At 45.7% G+C, this 27,599-nt stretch overlaps 1 protein-coding gene across 2 annotated transcripts; it reads left to right on the top strand.

Moving 5' to 3' along the window:
* The first annotated feature begins 380 nt into the window (after window positions 1–380).
* Window positions 381–27,050, top strand: PRELP (proline and arginine rich end leucine rich repeat protein). 2 transcript variants are annotated; one of them, XM_029573831.1, is made up of 3 exons: window positions 381–535; window positions 22,935–23,895; window positions 25,910–27,050. In XM_029573831.1, exons 2-3 carry the CDS (start codon window positions 22,950–22,952, stop codon window positions 26,083–26,085), a joined length of 1,122 nt encoding a protein of 373 aa, XP_029429691.1. In that variant the 5' UTR covers window positions 381–535; window positions 22,935–22,949; the 3' UTR covers window positions 26,086–27,050. The 2 variants fall into 2 exon arrangements, with proteins under 2 accessions (XP_029429691.1, XP_029429690.1); XM_029573830.1 differs by lacking the exon at window positions 381–535 and adding an exon at window positions 803–1,056.
* The last annotated feature ends 549 nt before the right edge of the window (window positions 27,051–27,599 follow it).

The raw sequence follows: 27,599 nt of genomic DNA on the forward strand, positions 1-27,599 counted from the left end.
CCCCCCCCCCCAGCCCCCGCTCTGCAATGATTTGCTTAAAACAATTGGGAAAACCTGGACTACATGGTCAGTTTTCCAAATGGAGTAAAGTCAGCTGTGGACCTGTGCTATTTAACATATTCATAAATGATCTGGAAAAGGAAACAACCAGCCAGGTGATCAGATTTGCAGACGACATGGGATTATTCAGTTGTTGAAACTGCAGCAGATTGTGAGGAATTGCAGAAGGACCTTGGAGAGTGGCCAAATGAAGTTTAATGTGGAGGAACCCAACTACAGGCAGACAATGCTGCATTGTGCATGGAAGTCACTGCTCAGGAGACAGAGCTCCTCGGCTCAGGGTGCGCCAGTGGCTCAAACAGCAAATGTTGGGAGTTATTTGCACCCTGGCAATGGCAATTTGAGTTCTGCGCGCGCCATCTCAGAGAAGTCAGAGAGGAGGGAGAAAAGGTGAAGAGAGAGGCTGGCTCTAAAGGGCTTTGGCGAAGTTCCTGGAAGAAAAGTCCATAAACAGCAATCAGCCAGGTTTAAGAAGGTAATCCCTGGGGATCCGGCTGCCCAGGGCTGGGCAACAAGGAATAGATCTGCCAGAGACGGGCTGCGGGGCTGCATGGGAAGAGCTTCCTGTCCTACCTTTGCTTTAGGCTCCTTTTCCTGCACATACAATAAAGGCTTTTATTGCGTGCACCTCTCCACCTTGCAGGCGGAAAGTGCCCAGCAGAGCTTGTGCAATGTAATTTACCGAAGCCATACTGGCTAGCTAACTGCTAGAGAAGGCGACCCAGTCCTGCCTTCAGCTCAGGAAGGCCACATTTCTTTTGGTTGTAACAGAAAGGGGAGCGATTCGTTGCGCTGGAAAGGCGCATGTGTGCGGACTCGGCTGCCAGAGAAAGGCATTACTGGTGCTGCTCGCCATCCTCTCCCCTCCCTCTTTCTTTCTCGTCTTCCCTCCCTTTGCTGTGAGGAGCAGGAGCAGGCGAAGCCCGCACAGCAGGCAGAGCGGAGCGCAGAGCGCGAGGGCGCACAGGCTGCGGAGCCCCCTGTCAGCAGAGGCAGGTGAGTGCCAGCACCAAGCAGACCGTCTGCTTCCTTGCCCCCTTTCTAGTCTAACACTTTCTCCTCTGCTTTTTTCTCTCCTCCTCCTCTGACTTCTCCGTTTCTCTGACTTATTTTATCATTTGCAGGATCACAGGCATTCTTGCACCATCGCTTTGTTTTATTTTTGCACTGAAAACAGAAACTTTTATTTTGTATCGGCAGTTGTACGACTAAATCGAATTAAAGTCCGAGCAACCTTTTTGCAGACAGGAAGTTTCCATGGAAACAGGACCGAGATCCCCCCCCCTCCCCCAAATGCTAACACACTCCAGTAAATTGTATAGAGAAAGAAAAGTGCATGAGAGGAGAAAAGCAGAGTTTGAGGCATCCTGTCAGCAGGAGGAGGAGGAGGACGAACCTGTGCTCTCTCGTGCAATGTTACAGTCCTGGCGCCCAGTGACTCTTCCTGGTCCTTATGCATTGCCTCCAGCCCTGCCTCTGCTTTTCTTTTCCTGCACACCACATCCATGCCCTGCTTTGCTTCTGCTTTTCTTTTCCTGCACACCGCATCCATGCCCTGCTTTGCTTCTGCTTTTCTTTTCCTGCACACCGCATCCATGCCCTGCTTTGCTTCTGCTTTTCTTTTCCTGCACACCGCATCCATGCCCTGCTTTGCTTCTGCTTTTCTTTTCCTGCACACCGCATCCATGCCCTGCTTTGCTTCTGCTTTTCTTTTCCTGCACACCGCATCCATGCCCTGCTTTGCCTCTGCTTTTCTTTTCCTGCACACCGCATCCATGCCCTCCTTTGCTTCTGCTTTTCTTTTCCTGCACACCGCATCCATGCCCTGCTTTGCCTCTGCTTTTCTTTTCCTGCACACAGCATCCATGCCCTCCTTTGCTTCTGCTTTTCTTTTCCTGCACACAGCATCCATGCACTGCTTTGCTTCTGCTTTTCTTTTCCTGCACACCGCATCCATGCACTGCTTTGCTTCTGCTTTTCTTTTCCTGCACACCGCATCCATGCACTGCTTTGCCTCTGCTTTTCTTTTCCTGCACACCGCATCCATGCCCTGCTTTGCCTCTGCTTTTCTTTTCCTGCACACCGCATCCATGCCCTCCTTTGCTTCTGCTTTTCTTTTCCTGCACACCGCATCCATGCACTGCTTTGCTTCTGCTTTTCTTTTCCTGCACACCGCATCCATGCCCTGCTTTGCTTCTGCTTTTCTTTTCCTGCACACCGCATCCATGCCCTGCTTTGCTTCTGCTTTTCTTTTCCTGCACACCGCATCCATGCACTGCTTTGCCTCTGCTTTTCTTTTCCTGCACACCGCATCCATGCACTGCTTTGCCTCTGCTTTTCTTTTCCTGCACACCGCATCCATGCACTGCTTTGCCTCTGCTTTTCTTTTCCTGCACACAGCATCCATGCCCTCCTTTGCCTCTGCTTTTCTTTTCCTGCACACAGCATCCATGCCCTCCTTTGCTTCTGCTTTTCTTTTCCTGCACACCGCATCCATGCACTGCTTTGCCTCTGCTTTTCTTTTCCTGCACACCGCATCCATGCACTGCTTTGCCTCTGCTTTTCTTTTCCTGCACACCGCATCCATGCACTGCTTTGCCTCTGCTTTTCTTTTCCTGCACACAGCATCCATGCCCTGCTTTGCCTCTGCTTTTCTTTTCCTGCACACCGCATCCATGCCCTCCTTTGCTTCTGCTTTTCTTTTCCTGCACACCGCATCCATGCCCTGCTTTGCCTCTGCTTTTCTTTTCCTGCACACCGCATCCATGCCCTGCTTTGCCTCTGCTTTTCTTTTCCTGCACACCGCATCCATGCACTGCTTTGCCTCTGCTTTTCTTTTCCGGCACACAGCATCCATGCCCTCCTTTGCTTCTGCTTTTCTTTTCCTGCACACCGCATCCATGCACTGCTTTGCCTCTGCTTTTCTTTTCCTGCACACCGCATCCATGCCCTCCTTTGCTTCTGCTTTTCTTTTCCTGCACACAGCATCCATGCCCTGCTTTGCTTCTGCTTTTCTTTTCCTGCACACAGCATCCATGCCCTGCTTTGCTTCTGCTTTTCTTTTCCTGCACACCGCATCCATGCCCTGCTTTGCCTCTGCTTTTCTTTTCCTGCACACCGCATCCATGCACTGCTTTGCCTCTGCTTTTCTTTTCCTGCACACCGCATCCATGCCCTGCTTTGCCTCTGCTTTTCTTTTCCTGCACACCGCATCCATGCCCTGCTTTGCCTCTGCTTTTCTTTTCCTGCACACAGCATCCATGCCCTGCTTTGCCTCTGCTTTTCTTTTCCTGCACACCGCATCCATGCCCTCCTTTGCTTCTGCTTTTCTTTTCCTGCACACCGCATCCATGCCCTGCTTTGCCTCTGCTTTTCTTTTCCTGCACACCGCATCCATGCCCTCCTTTGCTTCTGCTTTTCTTTTCCTGCACACCGCATCCATGCCCTGCTTTGCCTCTGCTTTTCTTTTCCTGCACACAGCATCCATGCCCTCCTTTGCTTCTGCTTTTCTTTTCCTGCACACAGCATCCATGCACTGCTTTGCTTCTGCTTTTCTTTTCCTGCACACCGCATCCATGCACTGCTTTGCTTCTGCTTTTCTTTTCCTGCACACCGCATCCATGCACTGCTTTGCCTCTGCTTTTCTTTTCCTGCACACCGCATCCATGCCCTGCTTTGCCTCTGCTTTTCTTTTCCTGCACACCGCATCCATGCCCTCCTTTGCTTCTGCTTTTCTTTTCCTGCACACCGCATCCATGCACTGCTTTGCTTCTGCTTTTCTTTTCCTGCACACCGCATCCATGCCCTGCTTTGCTTCTGCTTTTCTTTTCCTGCACACCGCATCCATGCCCTGCTTTGCTTCTGCTTTTCTTTTCCTGCACACCGCATCCATGCACTGCTTTGCCTCTGCTTTTCTTTTCCTGCACACCGCATCCATGCACTGCTTTGCCTCTGCTTTTCTTTTCCTGCACACCGCATCCATGCACTGCTTTGCCTCTGCTTTTCTTTTCCTGCACACAGCATCCATGCCCTCCTTTGCCTCTGCTTTTCTTTTCCTGCACACCGCATCCATGCACTGCTTTGCCTCTGCTTTTCTTTTCCTGCACACCGCATCCATGCACTGCTTTGCCTCTGCTTTTCTTTTCCTGCACACCGCATCCATGCACTGCTTTGCCTCTGCTTTTCTTTTCCTGCACACAGCATCCATGCCCTGCTTTGCCTCTGCTTTTCTTTTCCTGCACACCGCATCCATGCCCTCCTTTGCTTCTGCTTTTCTTTTCCTGCACACCGCATCCATGCCCTGCTTTGCCTCTGCTTTTCTTTTCCTGCACACCGCATCCATGCCCTGCTTTGCCTCTGCTTTTCTTTTCCTGCACACCGCATCCATGCACTGCTTTGCCTCTGCTTTTCTTTTCCGGCACACAGCATCCATGCCCTCCTTTGCTTCTGCTTTTCTTTTCCTGCACACCGCATCCATGCACTGCTTTGCCTCTGCTTTTCTTTTCCTGCACACCGCATCCATGCCCTCCTTTGCTTCTGCTTTTCTTTTCCTGCACACAGCATCCATGCCCTGCTTTGCTTCTGCTTTTCTTTTCCTGCACACAGCATCCATGCCCTGCTTTGCTTCTGCTTTTCTTTTCCTGCACACCGCATCCATGCCCTGCTTTGCCTCTGCTTTTCTTTTCCTGCACACCGCATCCATGCACTGCTTTGCCTCTGCTTTTCTTTTCCTGCACACCGCATCCATGCCCTGCTTTGCCTCTGCTTTTCTTTTCCTGCACACCGCATCCATGCCCTGCTTTGCCTCTGCTTTTCTTTTCCTGCACACAGCATCCATGCCCTGCTTTGCTTCTGCTTTTCTTTTCCTGTACACCGCATCCATGCACTGCTTTGCCTCTGCTTTTCTTTTCCTGCACACAGCATCCATGCCCTCCTTTGCTTCTGCTTTTCTTTTCCTGCACACCGCATCCATGCCCTGCTTTGCTTCGGCTTTTCTCTGCTGATGGGCTCTGAACGTTACCAGATGCTCCCTGGCGCTATCCTCAGGTTTCAGGAGGGTCTGGGAGGTACAAAAGGTGGCAGCTACAGCCCTCCAGTCTGCCCAGCACCAGCTCCCCTTCCTCTTACAGCGCTGACCTCTGCCTGAAGGCTTTTCCAGGCACTTATTTTGATTGCAATACCCAACCCACCCTCCATGTCTTACCAGCGAGTTTTGTAATAAGCTGAGCAGCTACCAAAACTTGGGAGGCCCTTATCTAAAAACACCTGGGCTCCGCATGCTCATTGATGTTTGCTTTTAACAATGGATAAATCACCAAAAAGAGTCCCACAAATACAATTATTCCAAGATGAAAAGTTTATCCAGATCAGCATAGAGACGACGTTGCCCCAGTGGCTTCTTGGAAGCCTGTAGCAGTCCTAGCACTGCTCTTCAGAGTGTAGGTGCCCCCCCCCTGCAGCTTGCCCCAGTGCTGTTAGTTGTAGCCATCGCATGCTGCTGCTGCTCACCTCAGGAACTGCTAGAGGAGGATCATGGTTACAATCTCATTGCTACTGACAGTTCCTGAACCCCCTCTGATTCATGGTCCTGGGCGCTGGTTCCAGCCTCCTCCGTGAAAGGATGCACACACCGGGAGAAGAGAGAGGAGCAGACAGGGTGCTGGATCAGGCCTCCTTCATTACAAGTGGGAACAGTCAGGCTAGCTTAATGCTGTACCCAGAGAGATGTAAATGGCCATAGTATGTATGGAAGAACAGCCAAACGTATTCTGTAAGGGATATATCTTTACTAAGAGTAGCCTTGCTGCACTTAAGAGTCCTGCCAAGGTCCATAAGGTAGTTCAAGGAGTATCGTTGGGCCTCAGCTCAAGAACTGAAATTACTGTGAGGTTAACACTTAAATCCCTACTGCAAGAGTGCAGCCTCCATGCACCAGCTCTGAAGTGCCAGAGGGCGCATCAGTTTGTATCTTCTAAGCCCCCAGCTTCAGCCAGGCTAAGGCATCAAGAAATAAATCCTATACAATACATTCATTCAGATGTAGAGTTTGAGTGACACCTATTGCAAAATCTGGAGGCCCCCAAGATCTCCCCCTCTTCTGCTCCAGCACAATCCTGTAACTGATTTCCTGATCTTAAGGTGAGTCCTGCCCAATCTCTGCTCATAGCAAAGAAAATGGCTTTAATTAGGTTAAGTGTTTTTCTTTTATTGGCCAAAGACAAATAGTTTTCCTGGATATAGAACAATGTCATAACATGCTATAATATTCACAGTTACCGTAATTATTGTATTGTATTATACATGTGTGTACGTGTATAATATTATATACACACATGTCATATCATCCATATTGAATAGTATAATTATTATATAACAGCACATTAAAATGTTGTCAGTATATTGTACAATATAAATATTATACATTGATATTATTCTATTCATTTATAGGGTCCCTTCCCTGATGAGGGGGGATGAGGTAATGCTCCAAAAGCTAGCATGATAGTACTTGAACATTAATAACTTACAATAATATTAATGTATAACATTTGTGCTGCTTCCACAAAAGGTATGAAAGGTTGCAAGGAATCCAGAAAGCATCAAAGCCCCAAGATGGGTTCTAGGGTTAAGCAGCAGCAGCTGGGAATGAGGAAAGAACAGGAGGCAGGAACCCGTCAGTAAGCCAGAGATTACTCAACCCTCAAGGAATGTGTTCAGCATGGGAGGCGTGGAGACCCTTTCAGTCCAGCTGAGCAGAGCTATCTTCCCAGGGATCACCCCTCGGGTGCACAGTGCACAGCTCAGCCAGCCAAACACTGCAGACAAATAAAAGGTGCAGCAGTAAGCTGCCTCTATGGGCCTGACCAGGAGGGCACGAGCAGTGCAAAAGAGCGAGAGTGAACGGATTTCTCTCCAGCCCTAAGAGAGGGAGTAGAGGGAGACTAGCAAAGGTCTCAGTGCTGACTTCAGGGAAGAAGAAAAATGCAGTAGTGCCAGCCCCCTCTATCAGTACTCAGGAAAAAAGCATCTACTGGCACTTGATATGTATTAGACGGCAAGAGTAAATGCGCATCTTGTTTGTCAGTTACTAACAATATATTTTAAAAACATTACAAATAAATTGAACATACAATAATAATTCAAAGTCACCTTTCAGTACCTAAATTGCAAATACAAATGTCTACATTCCAGTCTATTCTTCTCTCCTCATTTTGATTCTTTCTCCCCTCCTCCATCTCTCTTTATCATTTCCATTTTTCATTCCTCCACCTTCTTCAGCTGTTCAGCTGCTCCTCTCCATCTCTCAACTCCCCTTGGAATTCATTTTTCAGGCTCCGCAGTCCATCCCCAGCTTTCACCCTCTGGCATCTCCACGGTTAGGGCTGATACCGCCACCCTGGCCCTCGGCTCCCTGCAGGTTACCCTAGGCTTCACGTCCATGCTGATGCTACTAGGGGACATTGGTGTGTATCCCACGCCCGTCTGAAATCTGTTACTGTTGTCGTGTATCCCACGCCCGTCTGAAATCTGTTACTGTTGTCGTGTATCCCACGCCCGTCTGAAATCTGTTACTGTTGTCGTGTATCCCACGCCCGTCTGAAATCTGTTACTGTTTTCGTGTATCCCACGCCCGTCTGAAATCTGTTACTGTTTTCGTGTATCCCACGCCCGTCTGAAATCTGTTACTGTTGTCGTGTATCCCACGCCCGTCTGAAATCTGTTACTGTTGTCGTGTATCCCACGCCCGTCTGAAATCTGTTACTGTTTTTGTGTATCCCACGCCCGTCTGAAATCTGTTACTGTTGTCGTGTATCCCACGCCCGTCTGAAATCTGTTACTGTTGTCGTGTATCCCACGCCCGTCTGAAATCTGTTACTGTTTTTGTGTATCCCACGCCCGTCTGAAATCTGTTACTGTTGTCGTGTATGCCACGCCCGTCTGAAATCTGTTACTGTTGTCGTGTATCCCACGCCCGTCTGAAATCTGTTACTGTTGTCGTGTATCCCACGCCCGTCTGAAATCTGTTACTGTTTTTGTGTATCCCACGCCCGTCTGAAATCTGTTAATGTTGTCGTGTATCCCACGCCCGTCTGAAATCTGTTACTGTTGTCGTGTATCCCACGCCCGTCTGAAATCTGTTACTGTTTTTGTGTATCCCACGCCCGTCTGAAATCTGTTACTGTTGTCGTGTATCCCACGCCCGTCTGAAATCTGTTACTGTTGTCGTGTATTCCACGCCCGTCTGAAATCTGTTACTGTTGTCGTGTATCCCACGCCCGTCTGAAATCTGTTACTGTTGTCGTGTATCCCACGCCCGTCTGAAATCTGTTACTGTTGTCGTGTATCCCACGCCCGTCTGAAATCTGTTACTGTTTTTGTGTATCCCACGCCCGTCTGAAATCTGTTACTGTTGTCGTGTATCCCACGCCCGTCTGAAATCTGTTACTGTTGTCGTGTATCCCACGCCCATCTGAAATCTGTTACTGTTGTTGTGTTCACTGCCTCCTTCGGGAGGGTGTTCCAGGCATCCACCAGCCTTTCTGTGCTCCTTGGGGTTTCATAGATTGACCTCCTAGTCCTACACTTTCCTTTCCACTGGAACAGATTTGATCTTCTGCATTTTTGATACCTTTCAGGTATTTAGAAGTCTATTCGACCCCCTGTCTCTCCTCTTCTGTAGGGTATACAGAACACGTTTAGATAAGTCTCATCTGGCATGGCTTCTGATGCAGACCCCACACCATTTTGGTTACCTTTCTCTGGGCCTCCAGAAGTGAGCACAGCACTGCAGGTGAGGCCTCACCAAGCATCGGTGCGGGGCATCATCACTTCCTTTTTCCTCTGTGCATCCCAGCACTCCTTGAGCATTAATCCCTGCTTCTCACACTGCGCTGCTACCTTCCATCTCTGTCTTGGCTCATACACATGAGTTTCACTCCTCCTATCATGTGCAGCACCGGTGGATTTCTGCACCACATGACTCTGCTTTCTCAGGGCCGCTGCAAGGTTACTGGGTGCCCTAGGTGAACCTCCAGTCTTGAGCCCTCCCCTTTACATTCCTGACAGCAGCTCTGGCTCAGCATCCACCTCTCTCTCTCTCTCTCTCACATTCTGACAAGTCCCTGCCTTTGCCCCTGTCCACAGTGCCCAGCCTCCTCTCTCTCCACCCCCTGCCTGACCAGAATCCTCTCTCCATCCCACCCCCAGCCTCCTCTCTCTCCACCCCCTGCCTGACTAGACTCCTCTCTCCATCCCACCCTCAGCTGCCCAGCCTCCTCTCTCTCTCTCCACCCCCACATTTACCCAGAATTCCATTCCTTCTCGTGTGGCGCTGGCAATGAAGGACTAGGGGGACTCTCCATGAAACTTACAGTCAGATTTAATACAAATCCTAGTGCACAATCGAGCTGTGGAATCTGTTGCTGGAGGACGTGGTGAAGGCCAAGTAACTTAGAGGTGTTCAAAAGAGGACTGGATAAGTTCCTGAAGAAAAATCCATAACCAGTTCTTAGCCAGGCAGACTTGGGAAAGCCGGCGCCTATCCCTGGGAGTCAGGTACAAGAAGCTGAGGACCCGGATTGGCTGCTGTCGGCACAGGATGCTGAGCTTGATGGACCTTGCGGAGTAAACCTGGCACTTATGCTCTTAATGAAGAATTTTGCTGCCCCCCCAAATTTTTGGTGCTCTAGGCAAGCATCTAGTTCACCTAACAGCAGAACCAAGCTTCCTCAGATCACTTCTCATTCTCTCTGCTCTGTTTCAGATCTTAGTGTCACCTGCAAATGTTACCTTCTAACCCCTCTGCGATATCATGCACAAAGATAATGAACAGGTCTGATCCTTGAGGCACTCCACTAATCTCTCCTCAAAGTGAATTCATGCACAAAGATAATGAACAGGTCTGATCCTTGAGGCACTCCACTGATCTCTCCTCAAAGTGAATTCATGCACAAAGATAATGAACAGGTCTGATCCTTGAGGCACTCCACTAATCTCTCCTCAAAGTGAATTCATGCACAAAGATAATGAACAGGTCTGATCCTTGAGGCACTCCACTGATCTCTCCTCAAAGTGAATTCATGCACAAAGATAATGAACAGGTCTGATCCTTGAGGCACTCCACTAATCTCTCCTCAAAGTGAATTCATGCACAAAGATAATGAACAGGTCTGATCCTTGAGGCACTCCACTAATCTCTCCTCATAGTGAATTCATGCACAAAGATAATGAACAGGTCTGATCCTTGAGGCACTCCACTGATCTCTCCTCAAAGTGAATTCATGCACAAAGATAATGAACAGGTCTGATCCTTGAGGCACTCCACTGATCTCTCCTCAAAGTGAATTCATGCACAAAGATAATGAACAGGTCTGATCCTTGAGGCACTCCACTAATCTCTCCTCAAAGTGAATTCATGCACAAAGATAATGAACAGGTCTGATCCTTGAGGCACTCCACTGATCTCTCCTCAAAGTGAATTCATGCACAAAGATAATGAACAGGTCTGATCCTTGAGGCACTCCACTGATCTCTCCTCATAGTGAATTCATGCACAAAGATAATGAACAGGTCTGATCCTTGAGGCACTCCACTGATCTCTCCTCATAGTGAATTCATGCACAAAGATAATGAACAGGTCTGATCCTTGAGGCACTCCACTGATCTCTCCTCAAAGTGAATTCATGCACAAAGATAATGAACAGGTCTGATCCTTGAGGCACTCCACTAATCTCTCCTCAAAGTGAATTCATGCACAAAGATAATGAACAGGTCTGATCCTTGAGGCACTCCACTGATCTCTCCTCAAAGTGAATTCATGCACAAAGATAATGAACAGGTCTGATCCTTGAGGCACTCCACTAATCTCTCCTCATAGTGAATTCATGCACAAAGATAATGAACAGGTCTGATCCTTGAGGCACTCCACTGATCTCTCCTCAAAGTGAATTCATGCACAAAGATAATGAACAGGTCTGATCCTTGAGGCACTCCACTGATCTCTCCTCATAGTGAATTCATGCACAAAGATAATGAACAGGTCTGATCCTTGAGGCACTCCACTGATCTCTCCTCAAAGTGAATTCATGCACAAAGATAATGAACAGGTCTGATCCTTGAGGCACTCCACTGATCTCTCCTCAAAGTGAATTCATGCACAAAGATAATGAACAGGTCTGATCCTTGAGGCACTCCACTGATCTCTCCTCAAAGTGAATTCATGCACAAAGATAATGAACAGGTCTGATCCTTGAGGCACTCCACTGATCTCTCCTCAAAGTGAATTCATGCACAAAGATAATGAACAGGTCTGATCCTTGAGGCACTCCACTGATCTCTCCTCAAAGTGAATTCCATTTACCACTCCCCACTGTCATCTATCAGACAACCAATTTCTAATACATTCAGCCACCTCAGGACCACTTCCAGGCTGCTCAGTTTATGCAGACAGCCTAGTCTATCTAATTCTCTAGTTCCCCAACTAAAAAAAATCGGTCAGATTCATTTGACACAATCTTCCTCTGGTAAAACCATGCTGCCTCGGATCTTGCAACCCACTGGATTGTTGATAGCTCGCTATCCTTTCCTCCAGCAGAGTCTCCATTAATCTTCCCACCACAGGCCTGTACTTACCAACCTCCTCTCTGTAACCACTTTTGCTCTTCTCCAATCCCACAGAACCACCCTTATTTCTAAGGACTGCCGAAATCTCTCGCAGCTCCCTTAGTATCCTAGGATGCACTTCATCTGGTTCCCGTGGCTTTGTCCATCTTCACCTCACTCCCATAGGCTTCCTTGCCGACCAGTAGCGCTCCTCTTCACCAAACTAACAAATTCATTTAGCATTTCTGTTTTTTATTTATGTAAGGATTTAAAGTTGATTACACGCTCCAACAAAAGTGTCTCTGAGCAAGGTACAGAGGCAATGCTTATAAACTACAGCCAAACAACAATATTGATATAAAAAAGAAGAACTCTCCACACACACACACACACCAAGGAGGTAATTTTAAAAGGAGTTACACATGGAAATGTGACCGCTACTATAGCAATTTTAAAAAAACAATTATGCCTGAAATGTGCACTTCTGTGATTAAATCCTATGATCAATTCAATGGCATATATTGTAGCAATTTTCAAAAGGTCACTTATGTACATGGGTAAAGTGCATTTACATGGGTAAAACCCAATTTGAAGCGTGTAAATGATTTTTAAAATCAGGCCCTATAAGTAAAATAATAACCAGCCAACACATACAGCCTTGATCTAACAATAAGCAACTGGTACCTCAGGCCATAATTTTCAGAAGGATTTATGCGCAGAAAACTAGATTTTTGAAATTTGCTACTTTTATGTACTTAATTCCTTAGTAAATTCACTCCATAGGGCTGAATTTTCAAATGTTTTACGCATGTAAATGGACTTTGAAAATTGCTATGATATAAAGCTACTTGTATGGGTGTAAATCCTTTGAAAATTCTCCCCTAAGGTTATTTATTTTGATATACCACTTCTTCCAAGATAATCTCAAAGTGGTTTACAATACTAAAAGAAAGCATGTTAGTCCATGCCTTCTCGCCATAATATTACAATTAGTCCCCAAACCCTCCTAATAAAAGTCATAACAGAGAAATACTGCTTCCCTGCATTGTCAATAAGCCCTGAGCCATTATGTGAACAGAACAACTTGCGTTTATAACTAGCAAGACAACTAAAGGCCAGCCCATCTCCTAAAAGCAGGAAAAACTAATTTATCCAAATGCCCATAGGAATAGGCAAGCTTTCACTTTTTTACCAAACACCAAGTAATTCATTTCCTGTCTCCCCCCAAGCAGCAGGCGCTTCCACATGGCAAATGCAAAATATCTAAATGCAAATTTCTAGTACTACTCAATCTTGCTTGTGAAAGAGACAGAGAACCTAAAATGCCTAACTTTGATGAACTTAACATTTTTTAGGGTTCACAGGGTAAGTATCTGGGAGTAATCGAATGAATACATTTGTGTACAATCGACTAAACTTTAAACTTTATATGCAGCTCCATCGGCAACCAATGGAGGTCCACCAGTACAGGGATTTATGATCTCCCTGTTTTACACCCGTCCATACACAACCTAACAATGGAGGTCCCACAGTACAGGGATTTTATGATCTCCCTGTTTTACACTCGTCCATACACAAGCAACCAATGATGGTCCCACAGTACAGGGATTTTATGATCTCCCTGTTTTACACCCGTCCATACACAAGCAACCAATGATGGTCCCACAGTACAGGGATTTTATAATCTCCCTGTTTTACACCCGTCCATACACAACCTAACAATGGAGGTCCCACAGTACAGGGATTTTATGATCTCCCTGTTTTACACCCGTCCATACACAACCTAACAATGGAGGTCCCACAGTACAGGGATTTTATGATCTCCCTGTTTTACACTCGTCCATACACAAGCAACCAATGATGGTCCCACAGTACAGGGATTTTATGATCTCCCTGTTTTACACCCGTCCATACACAAGCAACCAATGATGGTCCCACAGTACAGGGATTTTATGATCTCTCTGTTTTACACCCGTCCATACACAACCTAACAATGGAGGTCCCATAGTACAGGGATTTTATGATCTCCCTGTTTTACACCCGTCCATACACAACCTAACAATGGAGGTCCCACAGTACAGGGATTTTATGATCTCCCTGTTTTACACTCGTCCATACACAAGCAACCAATGATGGTCCCACAGTACAGGGATTTTATGATCTCCCTGTTTTACACCCGTCCATACACAAGCAACCAATGATGGTCCCACAGTACAGGGATTTTATGATCTCCCTGTTTTACACCCGTCCATACACAACCTAACAATGGAGGTCCCATAGTACAGGGATTTTATGATCTCCCTGTTTTACACCCGTCCATACACAACCTAACAATGGAGGTCCCACAGTACAGGGATTTTATAATCTCCCTGTTTTACACCCGTCCATACACAACCTAACAATGGAGGTCCCACAGTACAGGGATTTTATGATCTCCCTGTTTTACACCCGTCCATACACAACCTAACAATGGAGGTCCCACAGTACAGGGATTTTATAATCTCCCTGTTTTACACCCGTCCTTACACAAGCAACAAATGATGGTCCCACAGTACAGGGATTTTATGATCTCCCTGTTTTACACCCGTCCATACACAACCTAACATAGGAGGTCCCACAGTACAGGGATTTTATGATCTCCCTGTTTTACAACCGTCCATACACAAGCAACCAATGATGGTCCCACAGTACAGGGATTTTATGATCTCCCTGTTTTACACCCGTCCCTACACAACCTAACAATGGAGGTCCCACAGTACAGGGATTTTATGATCTCCCTGTTTTACACCCGTCCATACACAACCTAACAATGGAAGTCCCACAGTACAGGGATTTTATGATCTCCCTGTTTTACACCCGTCCATACACAAGCAACCAATGATGGTCCCACAGTACAGGGATTTTATGATCTCCCTGTTTTACACCCGTCCATACACAACCTAACAATGGAAGTCCCACAGTACAGGGATTTATGATCTCCCTGTTTTACACTCGTCCATACACAACCTAACAATGGAAGTCCCACAGTACAGGGATTTTATGATCTCCCTGTTTTACACTCGTCCATACACAAGCAACCAATGATGGTCCCACAGTACAGGGATTTTATGATCTCCCTGTTTTACACCCGTCCATACACAAGCAACCAATGATGGTCCCACAGTACAGGGATTTTATGATCTCCCTGTTTTACACCCGTCCATACACAACCTAACAATGGAGGTCCCACAGTACAGGGATTTTATGATCTCCCTGTTTTACACCCGTCCATACACAACCTAACAATGGAGGTCCCACAGTACAGGGATTTTATAATCTCCCTGTTTTACACCCGTCCATACACAAGCAACCAATGATGGTCCCACAGTACAGGGATTTTATGATCTCCCTGTTTTACACCCGTCCATACACAACCTAACATTGGAGGTCCCACAGTACAGGGATTTTATGATCTCCCTGTTTTACACCCGTCCATACACAACCTAACAATGGAGGTCCCACAGTACAGGGATTTTATGATCTCCCTGTTTTACACCCGTCCATACACAACCTAACAATGGAGGTCCCACAGTACAGGGATTTTATAATCTCCCTGTTTTACACCCGTCCATACACAAGCAACCAATGATGGTCCCACAGTACAGGGATTTTATGATCTCCCTGTTTTACACCCGTCCATACACAACCTAACAATGGAGGTCCCACAGTACAGGGATTTTATGATCTCCCTGTTTTACACCCGTCCATACACAACCTAACAATGGAAGTCCCACAGTACAGGGATTTATGATCTCCCTGTTTTACACCCGTCCATACACAACCTAACAATGGAGGTCCCACAGTACAGGGATTTTATGATCTCCCTGTTTTACACCCGTCCATACACAACCTAACAACGGAGGTCCCACAGTACAGGGATTTTATAATCTCCCTGTTTTACACCCGTCCATACACAACCTAACAATGGAAGTCCCACAGTACAGGGATTTTATGATCTCCCTGTTTTACATTCGTCCATACACAACCTAACAATGGAAGTCCCACAGTACAGGGATTTTATGATCTCCCTGTTTTACACTCGTCCATACACAACCTAACAATGGAAGTCCCACAGTACAGGGATTTATGATCTCCCTGTTTTACACTCGTCCATACACAACCTAACAATGGAAGTCCCACAGTACAGGGATTTATGATCTCCCTGTTTTACACTCGTCCATACACAAGCAGCCATACTCTGAACCAAGCGTAGCTGCTTCATTGCAATAGCTGGAAGTCCCTAGTACATTGAGTTGCAATCGTCCAACCAGGGCATGAATCACTGTATCTTAAAAAATATCATGTAGCTGATGAATCTGTCATGAGGAAACACACATGAAACTATTCCTGAAACTTGTTTTTCTAAAATAAGCCTTGAATTTAAGCTGTGAACTGCATCTCTTAAAGACAAATGCCCAATTGATTAGAAAGGAAAGAAATCAATTCAAAACAATTTCTTTCAAGCCCAACAATGAACAGACAAGATATGACTGAGAGGCTGAAATACAGAGTTAGGTCCAATAATGCAAGCAAGGAGCCACTTCCCCTGTCTGCCCTCATTCAAGCAATTTCAGTCCATGTCCCTGAATGAATGAACCCTTTCACTTTAAGAAGATCACCCAAAGCCTGCAAAGACAGCACGCTGGTCATCAAGACAAGGTGGCAATGTGCCAGCAGCTCAGGAAGCAAACATTTCTTTAATAAGGGACACAGCACTGCCTCTTGCACTAAACTGGTATTCACCATCATTGCCAAAAAGCAAAGGAGACATAGTTCTACCAAGTTCACTAAGTGAGAAGAGGTAGGGTCACCACAGCTGGTGGTCACATCCACTGGATTCCCCACTCTCACATGGCCATTCACCCACACCTGCTGATCAGGTTTTCTTCTGCTTTTATTTTCTCTGCAAAATAACCTGCAAAGTCCTCCCCGTTTGGCTGATAAGCTGCTGGATTAGCTTGAGTTAGGCCATTAAATAACTGGAAACGTTTTCTATTTGAATTAGCTGCTTGGATAGATAACTTTTCTTAAGCCTTTTTCATTGCATCTTTATATATACAAGCTTGGGATTTTTAGAAATCTAAATTTTCGTATCTTTGCAGACATTCAGTTCCCTCTTACTTTTCTTTATATAAAGATTTGTGGTCATTATTTTAGCTGCTGTTAGTCTGGAGCACTGCTTTTCCACTTCAGCTATCTCTTCCCAGCCTGCCAGCCAGCTCCTTCTCAAGGTGCTTCCTCATTTTACAATACAAGACTTGGAGTTTTGTGTGACTTCTCTCTGCCTAATGGTCACTGGGCGCTGCCTGGACTTTATAGACACTGTCTCTGTGTGCAGACGAGATCCGGCAAATTAAATACGTCTTCCTTCATTCCCACCTTGGCATGTCTCCTTCCCGCTGGGAGTCACTCCCAGCCTCATCCTGGTATTCAGCCCCTCCTTTCCCACTCTCTTCTCCTGTGGCATTCATGCCTCCTCTCTGTCCTTCCCCCAAACATTCACTGCCTGCTGCCTGCTCGCTCCCCCTCCTCCTCCTCTCTGGTACCATTAAGGCTTTGCTAAATCTCTGCTTTAGCCCTTGCTCCTGCACAGAGAGCTGAGCAGCTCCCTATTCCTTTATGTGGCAACTGAAGTTGCAGCAGGTCCAGGAGAAACTGAAACAAGAAGGAAATTGGGAAGCAGGAGGAGGCTGAAACAATCCAGGAGTCTCCCCGATCTGAGAGAAAGCCTGTGGGGTCTGTTTGAGGTGTCCTGTTAGAGTCCTATGCAAGGCCTGTCAGATGAGTGCTGCATGACTGCTCTTCACTTCCCTCTGTTAAAGTGAAGTAGAGATGTGTTGGTAAAAAAATAAAAAACGCCTTGCATGCTAGTGCTGGAGCAGACAGAGCAAGCTAACCTGAGATCTGGGCAATGTTAGCTTCTGATCCAAATTCCCCAGGTTCTTTGTTGTGACTGAAAATGTAGTTTTTGAAAATCAGATCATTCTGTAATTCTTTCTATAAAATGATTTGTGCCATACTCCAGCTGCTAACACTCCCAAAGAATGGCGATCACGTGTTGACGCTCATATCATTCCTCTCTCTCACTCTTCCTCTCCATCGCAGCCCTCCTCACCTTCCTCTGCTTTTTTCTCCCTCATCCTGTTCATGCCACACACCCTATACAGCCTGCCTAGCTGGTGGGGCTCAGCTTTTCTACATCTGGAATCAGGATCTGTGCTTATCCCATTCCTCCCACCACATTCCTTTCACATGATACAGTAACTTGCACTCTTGCTTCTATTCAGATGTTTGGAAGCTTCATCCTTCTCAGTTTCTTTTCTCATTTCCGAATCTTCTCAAAACTACAGCTGCAGAATAAAACAAAATCCTAAATTCTATCTTTTTTATATATATATATATATAGCCCTTCTAATAGGCTGGACTAATGAAGGCGGGGTGACAGTCAGTCCCGGGACGGAGTCCTGCTAAATCCCAGTGTGGATCCTCCACTCGGGGGAGGGGATACTTCCAAAGCACAGGGTGAAGGTGTTTTCTGTGGGTCTTATCTTCTTATGTTTCTCTGATGCATGTAAGTGCCAATAAATCAGATGAGACACTCGGGATGGCTCTTCCAAAGAAGAAGAGTGTATTGAGTCTAATCTAATCTTGGATGTATAAACCACCCCCTAGCTCCAAAGGCCACCCAGAGTAGCTCACGGCCTACAAAATACACAGGTCCATAAATACAAACACAATAAAACACTTCATAAATAGATATACAATTCAAATTCAATTCAGACAATTCATAAACAATACAATAAATATCAATAAATACAATACATACAATAAAAATAAATAATACCACATCTCCCCCATACTAAAAAACCTTCATTGGCTCCCTATCCATTTCAGAATTATATACAAGTCCATCACCATCATATACAAAACCATCCACCACCTTACATCACTCGACCTTCAACACCCTCTAAGCCAACATAACTCCAAAAGACCAACCAGAGAAGCATACAGAGGAACCCTCCAGGTACCTAATACGAAATTCACGTGGCATATAACCCTGAGAGAACGGGCCTTTTCGACAGCCGGACCTTCTCTCTGGAACTCCATTCCCACGAATCTTCGCCATGAACCACCTTGCCTCCTTACATTTCGAAAAAGACTCAAAACCTGGCTATTTAAACAAGCCTTCCCAGAACACTCCTAAATCTCACTTCATCTACTCAAAAAATGTTTCCACTCCAGCTCTGTAAATAATTAACTAAGATGTTAACTTACTCACGCCTTTCTCTCTCTTCTCCTAGTTCCATTTTCTCAGTGGAAGGGAGTGGACAGTGGAGTGCCTCAGGGATCTGTATTGGGACCCTTACTGTTCAATATATTTATAAATGATCTGGAAAGAAATACGATGAGTGAGATAATCAAATTTGCAGATGATACAAAATTGTTCAGAGTAGTTAAATCACAAGCAGATTGTGATAAATTGCAGGAAGACCTTGTGAGACTGGAAAATTGGGCATCCAAATGGCAGATGAAATTTAATGTGGATAAGTGCAAGGTGAGGCATATAGGGAAAAATAACCCATGCTATAATTACACAATGTTGGGTTCCATATTAGGTGCTACAACCCAAGAAAGAGATCTAGGCATCATAGTGGATAACACATTGAAATCGTCGGCTCAGTGTGCTGCAGCAGTCAAAAAAGCAAACAGAATGTTGGGAATTATTAGAAAGGGAATGGTGAATAAAATGGAAAATGTTATAACGCCTCTGTATTGCTCCATGGTGAGACCGCACCTTGAATACTGTGTACAATTCTGGTCGCCGCATCTCAAAAAAGATATAATTGCGATGGAGAAGGTACAGAGAAGGGCTACCAAAATGATAAAGGGAATGGAACAACTCCCCTATGAGGAAAGACTAAAGAGGTTAGGACTTTTCAGCTTGGAGAAGAGACAGCTGAGGGGGGATATGATAGAGATGTTTAAAATCATGAGAGGTCTAGAACGGGTAGATGTGAATCAGTTATTTACTCTTTCGGATAGTAGAAAGACTAGGGGGCATTCCATGAAGTTAGCATGGGGCACATTTAAAACTAATCGGAGAAAGTTCTTTTTTACTCAACGCACAATTAACTCTGGAATTTGTTGCCAGAGAATGTGGTTCGTGCAGTTAGTATAGCTGTGTTTAAAAAAGGATTGGATAAGTTCTTGGAGGAGAAGTCCATTACCTGCTATTAAGTTCACTTAGAGAATAGCCACTGCCATTAGCAATGGTTACATGGAATAGGCTTAGTTTTTGGGTACTTGCCAGGTTCTTGTGGCCTGGATTGGCCACTGTTGGAAACAGGATGCTGGGCTTGATGGACCCTTGGTCTGACCCAGTATGGCATTTTCTTATGTTCTTATGTTCTTATGCTCGAGTTTTCAGTTTTATGTTGTCCTGCACTCCTTGTTATAATGTAAACCGGCATGATGTGATTTTTCATGAATGCCGGTATATAAAAACCCTAAATAAAATAATAAAATAAATAAAAAATAAAATCCCTTTTTTTCATTTATTTTTTTATTGAATTTTAAACATATTTTTAAAGAATACAAAGTTTCAGAATAAAGACAGGCATTTGCAAATGAATTTCTCAAACAAAACATAATATTCTGACAACACTGACTCATGCATTAAAGGAAACATGAGGGGACAAGATGTACATGAAGCGGTATTTAAGGAAAAAATAAAATTATCATTACTGATAAAGAAAATGCAATGCTGTTGACGCTACTAGAGGTGACAGGCTCTGTACCCCTGCACCCATCCCCTGATCATAAGAACATAAGAACATAAGAAATTTGCCATGCTGGGTCAGACCAAGGGTCCATCAAGTCCAGCATCCTGTTTCCAACAGAGGCCAAAACCAGGCCACAAGAACCTGGCAATTACCCAAATACCAAGAAGATCCCATGCTACTGATGCAATTAATAGCAGTGGCTATTCCCTAAGTAAATTTGATTAATAGCCATTAATGGACTTCTCCTCCAAGAACGTATCCAAACCTTTTTTGAACCCAGCTACACTAACTGCACTAACCACCTCCTCTGGCAACAAATTCCAGAGCTTTATTGTGCGTTGAGTGAAAAAGAATTTTCTCCGATTAGTCTTAAATGTGCTACTTGCTAACTTCATGGAATGCCCCCTAGACCTTCTATTATTCGAAAGTGAAAATAACCGAGTCACATCTACTCGTTCAAGACCTCTCATGATCTTAAAGATCTCTATCATATCCCCCCTCAGCCGTCTCTTCTCCAAGCTGAACAGCCCTAACCTCTTCAGCCTTTCCTCATAGGGAAGCTGTTCTATCCCCTTTATCATTTTGGTTGCCCTTCTCTGTACCTTCTCCATCGCAATTATATCTTTTTTGAGATGTGGCGACCAGAACTGTACACAGTATTCAAGGTGTGGTCTCACCATGGAGCAATATAGAGGCATTATGACATTTTCCGTTCTATTAACCATTCCCTTCCTAATAATTCCTAACATTCTGTTTGCTTTTTTGACTGCTGCAGCACACTGAGCCGACGATTTCAATGTATTATCCACTATGATGGCTAGATCTTTTTCCTGGGTGGTAGCTCCTAATATGGAACCTAACATCGTGTAACTATAGCAAGGGTTATTTTTCCCTATATGCATCACCTTGCACTTGTCCACATTAAATTGCATCTGCCATTTGGATTCCCAATCTTCCAGTCTTGCAAGGTCCTCCTGCAATGTATCACAGCAGACAATGTATCACAGTCTGCTGTGATACATTGTCTGCTGTCCTAGAGGTGACAGGCTGTGTATCCTTATGTGCAGAAGCTTGATTTGAAATTTCAGGTGTGAATGCAGGCTTCAGTTGGTACAGTATTCTGCCACTCATGCAGTGACTGGTAGCAACTTTCAGAGAGAGAAGTAAAGCAATGGCTGCACTGGTTAGCAGTAGCCCATAGGACTGACTTTAAATTGACTTTCCTTTCTTTTAAGGCCCTTCCTGTCTTTTGACCTCTCTATGTAGATGTGTTCCTGATGGGTCTCTTTCCTCTGCCACAGATGACCTGCTAAAGTTCTCACCCAATCTTGTTCTTTTTAGAAAAAGCATGAAGCCATGGCTCGGTTCTGTAAATAATGTTCCCCCAGCTCTGTTGCTACTGCTCTCATATTGGAGTTGTCTGTTGGTGCTGGTTCTGTTTTTGTTTACTGAAGTTGCTGGCTATTCAGAAGCTTTAGCCCAGTTTGGGTTGAATTAAAAGCTAATTAATTGTTTCTTTTATGTATTGGACTCCATTATGTAGTATTGTTTCTATCTTACTTTACTAGTTCTATTTTATTTCTATTTATTAAACATTTATTGTCTGCAGTGTTATTATTATTTTATATACCGACATTCGATCTGAGATATCACATTGGTTTACATTCAGGTACTGTAGGTATTTCCCTATCCCCAGAGGGCTCACAATCCAAGTTTGTACCTGAAGCAATGGAAGGTAAAGTGACCTGCCCAAGGACACAAGGAGCCACAGCATTAGCACAAAGGTCTGAAGCAGATTACAGAATAATAAAACAGACATAATCCTTTTAACAAACATTACACACTAAACTCTGGGATCAGAAGGGCAGATATAAATTGAAGAAAAGAATGAATGATACATCCCACAAACTTAACTGTACAAAGCTGCATCTGCTCTATTCAGGGTGGAACTTGTCTAGGTTAAGGTACGTGCATACTTTTCAAAATCCGGAACGACATGCAAAATGCCTTTCCCCTGTGCATGTAACAGTACGTGCAAACTCGTGTCGCAGACATGCTTTTATGTGCACTGAGCCCTGGGCTATTTTCTAAGAACCATGAATGCACATAAAACTGGGTCTGAACATTCACCCTGAAAGGATCTATTTGCAGTGCTTGAATGGGTTCTCTAGCAGAAGGCAGGGTCACTGTTACTGGCACTTGGGAAGTACACTAAACATTTATGATGTATTACACTTTGAAAAGCAAATTGAAAAAGTCTGTTTTCCTTTTAAAACTAAATTCACTTCTTGTGTTTGGCCGTGGACACTGTTAAAAGTGGGCTGGTGCCTCACTGACAGTGAGTGAAAGACTCAGATGTTTGAGCCCAGCAATGGGGACGCATTGTTCTAGTCCTAAATTTCCAAATGTCCCATTTCATCCATGGAGGTAACAGCTCTCTCATCTTTCTCACAGGTGAAGATTTGGACCATGAAGGTATCTTTTTGTTTGCTACTTCTGACCTTGGTTCTGATCTCTGAGGTAAATGGGCAGCGGCGTAAACCTCGACCCACTGGCACCAAACCCCTGCCAAGGCCCACGCCACCTGTTCCAGAGCCCGTAGAGCCAACTGACTTGCCCCCTCCCCTCCCCCCTGGCCCGCCATCTGTCTTTCCAGACTGCCCTAGGGAATGCTTCTGCCCTTCGGACTTCCCCAGTGCGCTGTACTGTGACAGCCGGAACCTAAGGAAGGTCCCCTTAATCCCTTTCCGCATCAATTACCTTTACCTACAGAACAACTTCATTGACGAGCTGCAAGAAGACTCTTTCAAAAATGCCACAGATTTGAAGTGGATCAACTTGGACAACAACCGGATAAAGAAAGTGGAAAAACGCATCCTGGAGAAACTGAGCAATCTCACCTTCTTGTACCTGGAGAAGAACCAACTAACGGAGGTGCCAGCTTTTCTTCCTTCCAGTCTGGAGCAACTGCGCTTGAGCAGGAACCACATCTCCAAGATTCCCAGTGGTGTCTTCAATAAACTGGAGCATCTCATCCTCCTGGACCTACACCACAACAAGCTGAGCGATGGAGCCTTCAACATGAACACCTTCAAGGGGCTGAGCAACCTCATGCAGCTAAACTTAGCTCACAACCTTCTCCGGAAGATGCCCTCTGGCATGCCTTCCAACATCCACCAGTTCTTCCTAGACAGGAACAGTATCGAGGATATTCCGAATGATTACTTCAAAGAATTCCCCAACCTAACTTTCCTCAGGCTCAACTACAACCAGCTCTCTGACAAAGGACTGCCCAAGGATGCCTTCAATATCTCCAACCTGCTGGTGCTCCACCTGGCACACAACAAGCTCTCTCATGTGCCACCTATCAGCTGCAAGCTGGAGCACCTCTATCTCAACAACAACGCCATTGAAAGTGAGTTGGGCACAATCAGGGTTGTGAGTATTCAAAATCTGTGCACGTAAGCATGTCTGTCCTGCAGAGACCCTTTACTTTTCAGCACACTTACCTTATATCTTCTTGGAGTCAGGAGTGGATCTCTAAAGCAAGATGCAATACATTCTTAAAGGATGAAACTTGAGGAGCATAAGCACGGGAGAAGACTAATCAGTAATAATTTGAGTCTTTATATAATATATCCAGCTCCCAATGTGCTTCATAATGACAGCACTTCAGAAACGTGCATTTGGCAAGCCTGTAAGTGGAGGGCTATGCACCATGCAATACAACTTCCAGAAGTGAGAGTGAGCTATTTTATCACAGTTTCATTACAGCTCGGTAACCCAAGGTCACACACAGGGTCAGGGACAGAGCATAGACTAGGACTCAGGAATGGCATTACTTCCAGCCCTGTACACTAAACATCAACCCAATTTTCTCCCCAAAATATTAATAATAAACCCTCAGCCAGATCGATTATAATAATAATCTTTAGCATTGTAAATAAGGCTCTGTAAGCTACCTATTCATTTTTGGTGCTCCTTTCCCAAAACATCCTGAGATATGCAGTCCTTTTATTGCAGTAAATTACAGTGCAGGGATGAAGTCAAAATGATGAATAAAGAGACGCCTCCTGTACCTCTCTAGGCTTGGGCTGAACATTTTCCTAACAATAGGCACTTAACTCTGGGCCTCCGTCTATATTTTTGCCTACATTTAGGCACTTAGCACTGAAAATTAGAGCTAAGCACCTCCCCCAACCTGACTCCACCCACTTCGGCCCGCAGAGGCCGTTATTCAGCACCACCCAGCCAGATAAGTTCTGATTTATCCCACTAAGTGGCAGAGTTTAAATATTAGGCTGCTGCCAGAATGGGCGTAACAGGGAAGAGGTTGAATTAGCTGGCTTAGTGGCCTAGTCTGGTCAGTCCATAGACCTGTCCTAAAATTAGGCGAATAAACGTATCCAGCTGACTTTAGGAAATATGCAGTAGTGCGTCCGTGCCGAATGTGGACCTCCCAGAACCTTGGCCCCCATGATTTCACCTCCCTACAGATGTGGATTCAGGCATCAGCTCTGCTGCAGCACCAAGACAGCAACAAGGAGGGCAGAGCACAAGCTCTGGGATTTTAGGGGCATTTTGGGGGGGACACATTTCACCCAGATGCGCCTCGTTGGGCAGCAGAGGCCTTGGGAAGTGGAAAGGGCAGACGGACGTACGGGAGTGCTGGGTGTGTGTTTCACTCAGGAGCTGCTCCCTGCCCTCATACAGTCACACAGAGCTGAGCCCTGAGCGGCAACGTCCCTGGCACGCACCCTCGCAGCAGCACTAGCCACTCTCTCTGGTGCTACTGAGCAGTGCTGGCAAGGAGCTTTCCCTTTAAATCGAGTGACTGAGCACCATTGTGGCTGAAGAAAGCAGCAGAAAACAGAGGCACCAGGAAGCAGATTCAGTCTCGGCAGCAGGGCCAGATTTAATATTATGGCACCAATAGGTAGAAGACTGGAGGTGGGGGGTTTGCAGGGGGACTCTCAGGGAGGTGGGGGGGGGGGGGTTGCAGGGGGACTCCCAGGGAGGTGGGGGGTTTGCAGGGGGACTCCTAGGGAAGTGGGGGGGTTTGCAGGGGGGAGGGTTGCAGGGGGATTCCCAGGGAGGTTGGGGGGGGGGGTTTCCAGGGGACTCCCAGTTTTCAGGCATCTAAATCCAATCCAGCCCTGCTTGGCAGCCGTATGAAATGCTTTCTGTTCCAAACTTGGGCCTGGGTGCAGTAGGAATCCTGCAAACAGACTCTGACTGTGCAGCTGAAAGGCCCAATAACCTTCTGACCCAGCCTGCCACTTCCTCCAGAACTATCCGAAGGAGATGAGAGGAGTTTTAACTTCTCCTGGGAGGCACAGCCCAGATGAATAATCTGCAGCGGTTGGGACGGGTGATGATCCTAGGACATGGTGGTAAGATATGTAACTCTCTCTTTTTTCCCCTTCCAGAAATCAATGGCACTGAGATCTGTCCCTCTCCTTATTTGACTTATGAAGTCTTTACTAACGAGCCGGAGAAAGCGCCCAGCCTGAGATACCTCCGACTGGATGGGAACCAGCTGAAGCCTCCGATCCCTCTCGACCTGATGCTGTGCTTCAGGTTCCTGCAGTCCGTCATCATTTAACTCTGTTCCCACACAGACTCGCCAGACAAAGAGGATATCTGATATCCTAAACCTCCTCTTCCCCTTATCTCAGCTGGTAACCTCTACTAGAGCAGGGTCAGCCAGGAATTGGAGTGCACACCCGACATTAGTGCAAGAACCGAGACACAGCACACCCACACGCTTATGCTCATCATGCACATGGACACAGACCTGCAGCAAAACCGTTCCCCCTCTCATGCAGCAAAGCATGCACACGCACACACACGCACACACACACACACGCACACACGCACACACACACACGTGCACACGCGCACACACGCGCACACACACGCACACACACACACACACGTGCACACGCACACACACACGCACACACACGCACACACACGCACGCACACACGCGCACACACACGCACACACACGCACACACACACACACGCACACGCACACACACGCACAAAGACCTGCCATGCTCCGATTATCCAGCAGTTTTATGACAAACTTCTTTCTGCAGTCTCCTCTCCAATATGTGCAAGCTATTCTGCAAATTGTGTGCAGAGCATGATTGGGACCAGCAGACGGTGCAGAGTCTGATAAATACTCCTGGAAGATCTGTGAGAATCCAAACCTGAACGACTGGAGGCCTTGAGCTTGCCAGGTGTATTCCCTTCATGCAACAGGATGCAGTGTTTGGTTTTCTGAGCTCCTCTGCAGAAATCCCTTCAGTATTCAGCACAGTGGCGTAGCCAGAACTGATTTTTTGGGTGGGCCCAAGGTTAACATGGGTGGGCAGTAAGCATACAGGTCTGAACCCTACTAGTTGTACTCTTATTGATAAATAATGCCTTAGCATGTACCCTACAAAGGGTTTCTAAATAGTCTACAACAGCCGTTATGCATCATGAATGAAACTTTTTAGAATATTTTAACTCAATTATTGCAAGCACTTACCAACATTAAAAATTCCTTACTAATCTGTATTAATTTATTTTATATTTATTGCAGTTTATAAATGCACAAGAATATCATGTAAAAAGCAAAGAACGCAAACATCAGATCCAATCAATCATGTCATAAAACAAATATCAATGTAGTCTTTTATGAATCCTCATTCCAGAAAGGCAGAGATTATCATAACTACAAAAAAAGAGCAATAATCATAAGAACGGGTGCAGAGTAAAACTACAACACATTGCAACCCAACATGAAAAAAATCCTCCACTGCTAAACATTTTGTGAAGTAACACAAGCCCCTGAAAAAAAAACGGCACCTAGAACCTTGCCATACCATAGTCACAGCTCTGCCTCTCAGGACTCATATAATAGCAACCTCATGAAAAAGCAGCAATGCAAATACTACACCAGGCCCTACAACATTAATGCATCACCTACTGGGATAACAGAACAAGCCAGACTGCTACAAATCCCTACAGAGAAACTACACGCTAGCAGCAATAGTGCCCCTCAGCCACACACAGGCAGTCACAGACCGACCCTTACCTAATACAGAAATAAGGGACAAAACCAAA

This window comes from Rhinatrema bivittatum, chromosome 12 (assembly GCF_901001135.1).
Source record: "Rhinatrema bivittatum chromosome 12, aRhiBiv1.1, whole genome shotgun sequence".
NCBI lineage: Eukaryota > Metazoa > Chordata > Amphibia > Gymnophiona > Rhinatrematidae > Rhinatrema > Rhinatrema bivittatum.